The sequence below is a fragment of the Lupinus angustifolius genome, chromosome LG14, assembly GCF_001865875.1.
Source record: "Lupinus angustifolius cultivar Tanjil chromosome LG14, LupAngTanjil_v1.0, whole genome shotgun sequence".
NCBI classification, from domain to species: domain Eukaryota; kingdom Viridiplantae; phylum Streptophyta; class Magnoliopsida; order Fabales; family Fabaceae; genus Lupinus; species Lupinus angustifolius.
The window spans coordinates 7,701,383-7,714,632 of NC_032022.1; the positions used below are offsets into that span (position 1 = coordinate 7,701,383).

The window sequence follows — 13,250 nt, forward strand, 5'->3', positions numbered from 1 at the left end:
TGGTGAACTACTATATTAAATTTGGTTGTGTGGAATTCTCTATGGTGAACAATTATGTTGTGTTTTAGTTTTGTTGTAAACTTTATTTTCTTTATTACGTCTTTGTTGTAGAAGTTAAATCTAATTAAATACACAATTAATAAATGAAAATTGAAATATATATGGTTTAATGTATTCTCATTTGATTTGATACGTTATTTTGTTACTAAGCTTAAAATAATATTCTACAAAATAGGAAAAAGTAATATAATGCTCAACTTTATAACATAATTGTAATTCATAAATATTTATATTTAGACATTACTCTATTTTTTATTCAAAGTTCATAACAAAATATTTATTAGCTATTTTTTATTATAAGTTGTTTTATAATTTTTTGCCTAATGCTTATTACCAAACCATTCCCAAAAAAGATAAAAAAAATAGGGAAAAACGGGTAGCCCGAACCCGCTTTGATAAACTCAACACAGATTCAATAAAAAGTATTAAATATGATACACAAACCCTGTAAATTTTTTGGCTTTGGTTGGTCGGTCTGCCTAAGCCCGCCCATTTTGACACTTCTACATGAACATAAAAAAAAATTCACAAGAAATATAAATGTCAACCAAACATATATTTTAGTATACTCAGAAATGACATTCCTGGTAATAGTATTCATAGGAATGTGATTCCGAGTATTATAAATGTATAAGTTACAACAAACATCCCTTAATGTGTTCCAAAAACTAGTCACATAAATGTTAGGACCAGCCTTTGAGAACTTTGAGGAATATTTGAAGTTTTCTAATTTTTTACGGATCAAATTTGTATAAATAATATTTTTAGAGATCAAAATGGATCTTTAGTCTAGAACTTCAGGTGATTTATAATGTAAAACAATAAGATTAATAAGTTTATTTGTGTTATATTTATGTAATAGTAGTACTTTACTTTATCTTATTACAAGATACGTTTAAAATATTTTTATAAAATCCTTTATATTTATTTTGATAGGATTTGCTAACCTAGGTAAAGAGAACTTTTAGCTGGAAGAGGTTAGGATTATGCAGCAAGACTTTTGGATAAAATTAACTCTTCTATTTTAGTTGTAATAAGATTAGCAATAAGGGTATTTGTATAGTTTCCAGTTTACAAAAAAATAAACCACTCGAATCTGAAACTAGTCAACCATCTTAAAACAACAAAACCTAAAAACAGCAAGATCTCCACGATGAACATGTTAGAATTTCTGACAATTTATGAGTCACAAATATAATTCTATAATTGTGTTATGGCCATTATGTAATTAACCAAAATATAAAATGATCTTAAGTAATTAATTTGGTGGCTAAGGGCATATGTGTCATGAAATAATAATAAGTGTAGATACCTTCAGGCAATTTCTGATTTGATGAAGGGACTGGATCAGAATTATTGCAACTAAAGTAGTAACCACTACGGGTTACTTTTATGGGTTATGGTCTCCATTTGTAGAGCAACAAGTTTTCAAGTGTAAAGGTGAAGGAGAATAAGGTAGGATGAGAATAGCATTATCTATTATGGGATAACACTATTCACTCATCCATAAGGCTCATAAGGCATAAGGATAAGGTTTCTCCACACAACCTCAAGACAACACACTCTTAAGCTAAGGATTCTCTCATTCCCCTCTAGAGAGAAACTAAGGAAAACCATTCGGCGCTCTATCATCTGGAAGATTATCGCACCCTCATACCTTCGATATTACGAAAATGACTCAACAAGGTATGTTCTTCATCTTCACCATGAACTCATTTGGGGTTTCTTCGGTCTGGACCATGGATGTTCCATTTGGTATGGGCATAAACATTAGGTTATGGGAACAAAGTCATGGTCGTAAGGACTTCCGTGTTTCATTTATGGATTTCGGATGGAGATATTCTCCAACAGAACATGCCATTGTCGTGAACGTCAACAACGCCGAATTGTCGCACCCACTATAATCGCCATACCCAGGTAGAGGTGAGTTGGACCTGGTCCTACTCACTCACTCGGTTTGGCTCAATCATGATCAGACATGAATATGACCAGATCTCACCGGGTATAAGGCTGAGTCTGAGTTCAAAAATTAGACTCAGTCAATATTTAGGGTCGGGTAAGGGACAAACATGACTTGTCCCAACCCGTCTCATGATTACCCATTCATCATGTTTGTATGTATATATTCAATTGCGTACATAATAATGACATCTATTTGGCTTAAAATATCATTCATTCTCTAATTTTTCATCATATGTACATACATATAAATGGTTAACAAAATATCTACATATAAAATATTTTATATGTCAAATTAGATGTTCATAATAATAAATAATTTTGAAAATACTTTATCTAAAATAGGTATGCATTATATTTAATCAGTTCTTAGTTTAATCTTAAAAGCTTGACAATTGACATTTGGGGTTGGGTTAGCATTCTAAACTAGAACTGGGTTCAAAAAAATAATTCGATAAACATTCAAGGTCGGGTAAGGAACAAGCTTTACCCTGCCCAACCTGACATATGCTCACCCTTAAATCCACCTCTAGTAGGCTGCACTAGCAGACCTGTCAGACCCCTAATAGCCAGCATCACGCCCCACCTGCCAGACCCAAGTAGATTCGCTAGACCCAACAACATCGCCATCACCTCTAGCAACCCCAAATAGACCCAATAACACTAATTCATAGAGACCTAAATAACCCTCAAGTGTTGATTTGGAAGTGCAAGATTTTATTCTACAGTTCCTGCAGAATTTTGCAAGTGCAGGATTTTGTTTGCAATTTTAGTAAATTCCTGTAGTGACATATGAACAATCAAATGGTGTTGGTGATTGGCTATTGGATTTATCTAAAGATTATGGTTTTTACTTGTGATGAACAACAAATTGGTTTATATCATGCTGAAAATATTGATGATTGCATTCCATACGAAGTACGAAGATTTAACTACAATGAAAATACTTATTACTTTTATTATTTGTTTGGAAAAAAAATATGAATTTTCTTTTAGACGAGGTCATGTTTATTGACATGGCAAAAAACAGAGTAAAGAAGATTCATTGGATATTTACATAAGAGAGTTTGTTTGCCATTGTGCAGGTGTTCTTAAGCAACAAAAAGTTACCGAGTTATAAAGACAAAGGTTAAACAAAAAAGTTCAGTGTATAAGTATACCGCAAGATTGTTGTTTAGTAAAAGATAAATTGAATTTTATGAAAAATGGATAGTTGCACATTTTAGTAATTCTCATAACCATGAATTATTGGATGATAAAGAAGTTTGGTATCTTTGTGTTAATCATGATATTCCAATCAATGATCCAAGTGAAATATTGTTGTTATCAAAAGTTGGTGCTATTGTAAGTCTCATAATGAGAGTATGTTAGTTAGAGAAAGGTATATATCCAGGTCATCTACCATATTTGGAAAAAGATATTAGGAATTTTATTCAATTGAATAGTAGTATTGGGAAAGAGAATGGTGCTTTAGAATTCCTCTAGTTATGCAAAAGCTAGAAAGATAGAGATTATGACTTTCAGTATGATTTCACATTAGACGAAATTAATAAATTAGAGCATATTATTTGGGCTTTTGATAACTTAGTAAGATCATATGAAACTTTTGGAGATGTGGGTGTCTTTGATACAACTTACCGAATAAATCATTCTAATATGCCTCTTGGACTATGAGTATGAGTTGATAATCATGAAAATTCAATTTTCTTTGGTTGTGTTTTATTACGAGATGAGAAGATACCATCATTTACATATGCTTTGAAGGTAAATCTCTATTATAGAAATTCAATTTTCTTTTGGGTATGTTTTATTATTGTTACCTACATTCAAATTGATTTATGTATTATATTTTTCCATGAGTTTTTTATATTTTGTCAAAAGAAAATATCCATCGACATTTCTTATTGATTAAGACCTTGCATTAAAAGAAGCTATTTTGATGGAATTACCGAATACAAAACATGCATTTTTCATATGGCATATTGTGGCAAAGATACCAACTTGGTTTTCTTTACATTTGGGTGTACAATATAATGACTTCAAATTTGAGTTTCATATGCTATACAATTTAGAGTGTGCAAATAATTTGAAGAACATTGGAAATTAATGGTTAAACGGTTTAATCTATTTATCTACGGATAATCACATTGAACTATTGTATCAACATTGTTAGTTTTGGGCCCTGTCATATTTAAAGGAATTCTTTTTTGTTATTAGGATTACAACAACTTGACGTTCAGAATGTATGAATGCATATAGTAAAAGATTGTTGGATGCTAAGACGAGCTTGATTAATTTTGTAAATCAGGTATGAACTTGCTTTGCTTCATTTCTATAATGTATATTACATTAAAATTAATCAACTAATAAGTGTGTAATGAAATTTTTTGTAGGTTGGAGTTGTGGTCAAGAGAGATCAAGTTGGAGAAGAAACAAAAATACGTCAAAAGTACTATAATCCTCAAATTAGATCATGTTTTCTCATTGAGAAACATATCACAACTATACTCACACCTTATGCATTTGAATTGCTTTAGCATGAGGTCGAATTAATGTTGCTAAGAAATTGAGATCAGTCTGAAGGATTATGTAATAGTACAAGATTGATTATTACTAAATTGATAAATCATGTCATCAAAACAAAGATTATGTATAGAAAGAACATTGGAAATATCACATATATATATATATATATATTCCTCAAATGTCAAATTCTCTATCCTAATCTCCTTGGCATTTTGAGTTTACGAGGAGACAATTTTCTATGATTATTTCACATGCCATGATAATCAACAAATCTCAAGGTCAATATTGGATTATACTTGTCTAGACCAGTCTTTAGTCCCAATCAATTATATGTGGCAATTTCAAGATTATAAAACAATAAATTATTGAAGATATTAATACATGATAATGATGGTAAAATCCTAACGACAACAACAAATGTTGTATATAAGAAAAAATTTCAAAATTTGTAACACATATTTTACTTCTTATTTTAGATTCACTTATGAATAAAATGCATAATACATTAATATTTTTTACACACTAATATATCACTTCTTTCAACTTTATAAGGTTAAAGACAATCAATCAACTTTTCTAAGAAAAAACTAAAATTAAAGATAATCATTAACTAAGGTTACACTTAATAACATTGATCATAAACAATGTTATTTATTTATACCAATTATACTATACCCATTGTGTCCTTTAACAAAGGGTCCCAAACTTACCAAATGAAGATTAATATAAGGATGAAAATGAGATTTTACAAGAGTAGTAGATCAAATCCAGATTCTCCATCATTGACTCACAAGGGTGAGTGTGACAAGAGTGAAGTTTATAGTCTGAGTCAAATCGCTGAGCTCTCTCTCTCTCTCTCTCCCTCTCTCCCTCTCTCTCTCTCTCTCATACCAGATCCGAAATTTACTATGAAAGGTACCTTAAATTTCTCAACTTTTTTGTGTTCTCAGATCCTAAATTCAAAAGGGTATGGCAAAAGCTATTTCTTTTTCTAATCTATTAATTGCTTATTGTTTCTTTGTGTTTTGGAAATCCCAAGGTTCAAAATCAAAACAAGTTTCTTCTGATTCTGCTTCTGCTTCTAAGAACTTGTGGTTTGCTTCAAATCTCAGTAAACGATGGGGGGAAATCTTCTTCCTTCTCTATACTCCTTTCTGGCTCACCCTTTGCCTTGGCATTGTTATTCCTTTTAATCTCTATGAGGTTACTCACATCCCATTTTTTCATATCATATATGTTAAGTGTTTTAAATTGCACTTCACAACTGCAATTGTGGCTGCGATATTGTGTTGATTTCCGTAACAGCATTGCAACCATAATTGCCGCTGCTTTTCCCAGGATTTCAGTAAAAGCAATTATAATTTAAAACTTGTATCTCTCTATTTGTGCAATTTAATATCAACTATGAATATTAAGGCTGTTTGCGAGTTGATTTTTTTGGGGCAATGGAGGGAAGAAAAAGATTTGAGAGCCATAAATTACACTCACGCCTTCCTTTCCCTTCTTCCCCTCCAAAACAAAACTCCGCAAACAGATTCTAAAAGCATAAAACTCGGTGAGTTATTTGGGTGTTGTTGTTGTTTTCGCTTTTCAATGCAACATGTTACACTGTTATCATTCAATTATGTTTTTGGTCTATGGAAGTTGGCTCAATTTTGGTTCTATTTCATGGAACTTTTTTAACTGCTTTCTTAAATGTTATAAAAGTTTAATTTTAGTATCTGCTGCCATTTCAGTAGAACTTGTGGCAATGGTGCTAGCCATGTCATCATTTAATTGGCAGTGATGAATAAAACCCAAAAATTTGAAACATTTAAGTAGGAAAGCCAGTTAAAAACATGGTTTAGAGACTCAAAACTAAAATCAAGTGATCTTTCAGGACCAAAAACATATTTTCATTGATGAGCTATTACACATGTTATCATTTGAAAAGCACCACAAGCACCTAGATAATACGATTATAGTTTTGTCAATAATAGAATTGTGCTTTTTCTTTTGTGTTTCTCTGATGCTGAAAACAATATCATTACACTTGGCAGAAATTCACAGAATTGGAATATTTGCTCATTGGATTGATCTCGGCTGTTCCTTCTGTATTGATACCAATACTGTTTGTTGGAAAGGTATGCCCAAATGCCTTGTGCAAGAATCTTTCCTCTTTCCTATAAGAAAAATGAAATGTTCTCCCTAAAATGGAAGGTGTTTGAGTCTATGCATCCTAATTGGTTTTCATTACTTGCTACTTGACATCTCCGATCGCTTTTACTGTAATTTGTGATTTGAAGGTTTCTAAACATATTACCTGCTTCTCTTGTTCTGCTACACTTTCTTGTGTTAGCTTTTGTTTTTTATTTTTTAAAATTTGTCAGGAACTAATGTTTTTTATTTTATGAACTAATGTATTAGTGTGGTATAATAACAGTAGTATTTGCTCAAAGAGCAACAACCAAACCTCATTTTCATTAGGCAAAGTTGACTACATGAATCAAACAACGTTGTAATGCTCTATAACTAATCATCTCCATTGTCAAATCATTGATATCTAAATCCTTCTTAATAGTTTCCCCATAGTCTTTTGTTGGTCGTTCTCTACCTCTAGTAATTATACTACCATTTACTTGATCTACTTTCCTTATGGAGGCCTCAGTAGGTCATCTCCAGTCATGCCCAAATCACTTGGGGTGAGATTTACCATCTTTTCTACAATAGATGCTACCCCAATTTTATTCTTATGCATTCATTCCTAGTTCTATCTTCTCTAGTGTGGCCAACTAATCCAACACAACATTCTTAAATTTGATACATGGAGTTTATTTTCTAGTTGAGTACCACCCAATATTCACTCCATACAACATTGTAGGTCTTGTAAATGTGCGATGAAATTCGCCCTTAAGCTTGAGAGACACATTTCTATCACATATAACACTCAAAACGCTCCTCCATTTCAACCACCCACTTGAATCCTATGGTTTACATTTCTCTAATTCCCCATTATTTTGTGCCATTGTCCCAAGATACTTAAATCTTGTGCCTTGTGGTATAGTATGATCTCCAATTTTCTCCTCTAAGGTTGGGTTTATGCATATCTTGCTAAACTTACAATCTATGTACTTTGTCTTACTTTGACTTAAATGAAAGTTACGTACTTTCAAAGCTTGTATTTACATTTCTAGCTTCCGATTTATTTCCTATTTCAAATCTCCAACTAGGGCAATATTTTGGCAAAAAACATCCATGTCACCAATTTTTGGATATGCTTAGTAAGGACAACAACAACAACAACCGAGCTTTAACCTCACTAGGTGGAGTCGGCTACATGGATCAAATAACGTCATAATGCCTAGTAAGGACATTAAAAACTAATGTAAAAAGACAGTGGTCCATAGCTGACCCTTGGTGCAACCTTATAATTATAGGAAAATCTTGTGACCCCACTTTGTGTTATGATATTAGTCAATAGTCATGATCCCATCATACATAATTGCACAAATGTTTGAAATAATATTGATGCATTGTATGAATGTAGGCAATACATCAATAATATTTGCTCCCTCAAAATAATTTATCTTCTTGATTTATGTTATTGATGTGATAGGAGATTGGTCTAATTAATCTTCTTTATTTTACAAAATTTTGCAGGCGGATAGAGTCATACCTTGGAAGGATCGTTATTGGGTCAAGGCAAGTGTTTTTATGGATATAATTTTCCATATCTTTGTCGTTACTGTATGATATTTTCAATAATGAAAGGAATATGTGAGAGGAGAAAAGTACTAAGGAAGAAATGACTAAAGCTTAAGTCACAAAGTCATGCAACAAAGCAAGTCAATCCCTCCACATGTCCTAAACGCCACTAAAAAGCACACAGGCGAAACACCAAAGGGATGCCAACAGAGTAACCATATATAAAAGAAAACTAGAGGTAAAGAAGCATTAGCATCCAAGAACAGCAAAAATAAAACACCGCCTCAGCATTTCGGTTTCTGTACTAAAGTCAAAACCTCTTAAGTAAGGATAAAATGTTGCAAATCCATAGGGCTGGACCAAGACTCTTCAAAGATCCTAAACAACCTATTCCAAAGGAACTTCACCACCTAACAATGCAAAAAAAGATGGGGCCGAATTTTTGAATCTGAACCACACATTGTGTACATATCAGGAAACAAAGCAGTTAGGTCTGTGCTTTTAGAGCATGTCATTAGTTTTAATCCTATTGAGAACACTGGTGCAGACAAAAGCTTTTAACCTTTGAGGGAGCTTTAGACTTAAATTAGTTTATCCAATAGAAAACTATTTGTACTCTAAGAGTCCAGAAGTGAAAAAAATATTTACAAGCGAACTCTCCCCACAAGAACCAAGGACCCAAGTTCTTGAGTTAAGAATAGAAGAAAGATGAATAAAGTCAATTAAAAAAGGAAGAGACCTTAACTCACAAACCCATCTATAGTGCAAGTTTCTCGAAAATATTAAGGTTCCAAGAGGAGTTGTCCAGAGTAATTGACCCACTAGAGCATTATGCAAGGAATATAAACAATAAAACTTCAAAATACTCAAGAAGACAAACAATACCGACCTATCTTCCCAAAATTTAATGCGAGAGTGATTAGCCAACTGTAAGGGCAAGAGAGAGTTAAAATGAGGTAAACCTTGAGGATTAAAGTTTCAAGGACTAGCATAATCTTAACCATTCGGATGCAAACCAATGTACTTTGAATGACTTGATGCCATAATGAGGACGGTTGTAGATGAAGTCGTCAAAGACACTTAGCTGTCAATTCCCTGCTCTAAAACACCAAATTATCAAGGCCCAATCCCATCCTTCTTTAGTTTACAACAGACGTCTCGACTAACAAGGAACTTAGGATCTCCTGTCCCCAACCAAAGGAAATCCCACACAACTCTCTATTAGCACATCATGTAGTGAGACTGTGAACCTAAAAAATACTTGAAGTTATATCGGAATTTATTTTATGTATTACATTTTACCTTTAACTGTACTTCATACTTTGATTAACGAATACTTATGTGTTTTTAAATAATTTGGTTTTATTGGACATACTAGAACTGAACATTACCAGCTGTGCCGAGCTTGCTTTTGTTTATGTGTCTATGGGTGAGTGAGGGGATGGGGGATGAGTCAATCCCCTGAATCCCATTCCACTTATTTCCTTAGGTCAAATAAGGGCCTCTCTGGAACTAGAATTAGCCATTCAAGTTGTCACAAGTTAGGTAATCTTTAAATAACATTTCATTTTCTTCTTGTCGTTCTTGTTGTATTCGCTTCTTAACCTTAATAAATTAAGAAAACCAGTTTGAATCCTTAATAATAAAGTGAAAAGGTAGGCTTTGGTGTGAAATGCCCTTTATAATCTCAATAGTACAAGAAAAGGAAGTCATGCATCCTAGAATGGATTTTAATGCTTATATATGTATTTTTTTGTATTAATTTTTTGTGTTATCCTGAAAGAAAGAATGGTACTAACTGCTCATTCTTATTATGGATCCATTGGGTCAATATAATTACATAACTTATTCTCTTTTATTGCTCGACCTACTCAGCCTAACATGTACATTTCTAATGCTGTGACAGGCCAGTCTCTGGATAATGATCTTCAGTTATGTTGGGAATTATTTCTGGACTCACTATTTTTTCACAGTTCTGGGTGCATCATATACCTTTCCGTCATGGAGAATGAACAATGTAAGCTCAGTACCTATAAACTATCACTTCTGAGGCCACATACTCTTTACTGAATCGCTCTATTTGGTGGTGGCAGGTTCCACACACAACATTCCTGTTAGCTCATGTTTGCTTCCTCTTTTATCATGTTGCATCGAACATGACACTGCGCCGATTACGATATTTTATTGCTGATATGCCAGAAAAAGTTCAATGGGCTGCTGAAGCTGCATGGATTCTTGCACTGTCTTATTTTGTAGCATACCTGGAGACATTAGCTATTTCCAGTGTATGTTACAACAAACCATTCTGCCGGTCTTTGATTATTAAAATCTTTGTTTTAGTCCTGCTTTTTTTTAATAGTTTCATTAATTGCAATTCATGATATTGAGGTATCAATCCATTTATATATTCCTTATCCTTTTTTTATTAAAGTTTACGTATGATTTTATTTATAAAATATATAATCCTAAAGCCTAACATGACATTGAGTTTCAATGCATTTGTATAATTCAGGAAATTTCCATTTGATGTTCAAAATTTCTTGCTTCGTATCTCATCATATCTCTGCATTGTGTTAGGCAATATCATATACAATTATCCTATATTATTTTATTTTTAATTGAAATTTTCTCTATTCTCTAATTTATATCCCAATCCTCTTTTAAACCTCTTGAATTGTTATAGCACATGATTTCCTACATTTGTTACACAATTTTATCTTTTTTTAATAGCTCAAGATATTTTTTTTGTCATGGGTCATTAATTATAAGAGGGCAAGCCTATGTGCAATGCTGAGATTGTTGCCTTGTGTCTTGGTGGTCACAGGTTCAAATCCTGAAAAAACCTCTTCGCTCGGTGGGGTAAGGCTAAGTGCATTGTGCTCCACAAACCTTACTAGGTAGGAGCATCATGCATCGGGATGTCTTTTCTTTTATGATTCATTACTTGCACTAAACATTCATATTGATTTTAAATTTGTATTAGTTTGAAGGTATATAGCATTCAGATGTTCCTTATTCCTTGCTCTTCTAGTTCATTTGAGGTTTCATTTACCATAAAATAATCCCAAAGCCTAACCTTCATTTTGACTTTGGTCATTTGTAAATACAGTTTTGTGGAATCCACATTAGTTGCTTTGGCTATTCTAGTTTGAGGGTTTCACTCTGTGCTTAACAAAGGCATTGGTTTACTTTCCAATTAGTTGTCTTTATTGGTCTATTACCTCAATTCCTTCTTTCTTCGTTGTTGTTTCTTTCTGTAATATATATGCTGCCTAAATTTCTCTTGATTTTTTGTGCTATTGAGCCTCCATCTCTTTTACTATTACTGTTTTAATTGAAATTTTCGGTATTAAAGTGGATATCTTGATTTATCTTCCCATATTCAGTGAAACTATTCCTACCTTCAAGATGATGCACACTTTGTCATATTTCTTAAACATTTAAGCTCTTACTTTTCGATAACACGAAATTCAATATTACTAAGCATGACATCTTGGATGACAGATGCACATACTTAAGGTTGATGCTTATATTTTGGTCATGTGAGGTGCATAATTCTTGATGCACCAACAGATATCTAAACCTTAATCTTAAGTCATTTTTTGGTCTTCAGTCCCCACTGTTTTGTTGTTTTCGTAACTTTTTTTTTAATTATATGTAAGCCTGTTTTGATTGGAATTTATGTTGCTTTTTGTTTTATCGCGAAATTTGGCGTTCTTATCCTTTGTGCAAAATAGCCTCAATGAAATGCTAAATTTTATTCTTGCCATTGCAGTTTACCTTCAATATGAAAAATGCATATTTATAAGAATGATAATATGTTTTGAATGTATGCAGTTCCCTTATTATGAATTTGTGGATCGGGATTCTATGTACAAAGTTGGATCTTTGTTTTACGCCATCTACTTTATCGTAAGCTTCCCGATGTTTATAAGGTAAGCTTTCAACTAGCAATTAATTGAGTTGCCTCATTCTGTGTTTGCATCGATTTCAATAACTACCTTTCTGTTTCTTCGGAAAGAAGTACTTGCAAAACCTGAAAGGGACATATTCTGTGTTAGGAAGATGAGAATTTCTATCACTTAGTGCACTTTATATTAGAGTGGATTCTCCTATTTACACATGAGCTATGAACACTTATAGAATATCTCACATAATTGCTCCACTATAGTACATAATATATAGTTCCGAATTTGAAGTAACTAAGTGGTAAATGCTAGATAGTGCACAACTTTTCATATAACAAGAAGTGATTCTTGATGCTACACTACTGGATTAGTAACCCACTTTGCATTTTCTAATTTACTTCCACTTTGTTCATGTGAATATGCAGGATCGATGAGAAATCTCACGATAAATGGGATTTGGCCAGAGTGGCTATTGATGCTTTGGGTGCTGCTATGCTGGTTACAATATTACTCGATTTGTGGCGCATCTTTCTGGGACCTATTGTTCCGATCTCGGATGCTAAACAGTGTCCTCAAGCAGGATTAGCTTGGTTTTCAGGACATACCAATCAAACATAAGAGTTTAGATGAATCGAACCCACAAAATGGAAAGGTTGAGATCCAAATGTTGATTGTTATATGGAGAATCCGAACAAAACAAAGGACAATATTGTGTTTGTAGTGATTTTGCACCATGGAGTAGTGAACATCAGCGATCCAGTGTTTTTGGATTATGTGTAGTTTGTTGAAAGTAAAGTTTTGATGAACTGGTTTTGATTAAAAGTGAGTTTGCAGTAAGGGATACCTTTTTATAAGAGTGCAGACTCGATGGAATGTAAGATTATTGCTTAATGACTAAAAGGTAATGAGTTCAAATACTGAAAACAACTTCTCCACTTGTGGAGTAAGACTTTGTATATAAATCCTTTTAAGATTCTACTAGGTGAGAGATTTATGCATTAGCCCTCTTTAATTTCTTTTAAAATTAGAAAAAAAAGTTTTGTTAAAATGAATATTATACGGAGATGGTCAAATTTGGACTGTTACTATTTTTAAAGTAGTTGCACAATACTC

General features: G+C 32.8%; 1 protein-coding gene across 1 annotated transcript; it reads left to right on the top strand.

Annotated features, from left to right (window-relative positions):
* Positions 5,268-12,974, top strand: LOC109326998 (cycloeucalenol cycloisomerase). Its single transcript, XM_019559956.1, has 9 exons — positions 5,268-5,386; positions 5,417-5,460; positions 5,585-5,748; positions 6,585-6,668; positions 8,185-8,226; positions 10,136-10,246; positions 10,323-10,514; positions 12,067-12,164; positions 12,563-12,974. Exons 1-9 carry the CDS (start codon positions 5,277-5,279, stop codon positions 12,753-12,755), a joined length of 1,038 nt encoding a protein of 345 aa, XP_019415501.1. The 5' UTR covers positions 5,268-5,276; the 3' UTR covers positions 12,756-12,974.

What these genes read in the sequence shown, in the direction of transcription:
- LOC109326998 (XM_019559956.1), top strand. Translation starts at nt 5,277, where the DNA reads ATGAAAATGAGATTTTACAAGAGTAGTAGATCAAATCCAGATTCTCCA. An exon ending in TTCCTTTTAATCTCTATGAG is followed by an intron (nt 5,749 to 6,584) that starts GTTACTCACATC and finishes TACACTTGGCAG; the next exon opens with AAATTCACAGAATTGGAATA. An exon ending in AGACATTAGCTATTTCCAGT is followed by an intron (nt 10,515 to 12,066) that starts GTATGTTACAAC and finishes GAATGTATGCAG; the next exon opens with TTCCCTTATTATGAATTTGT.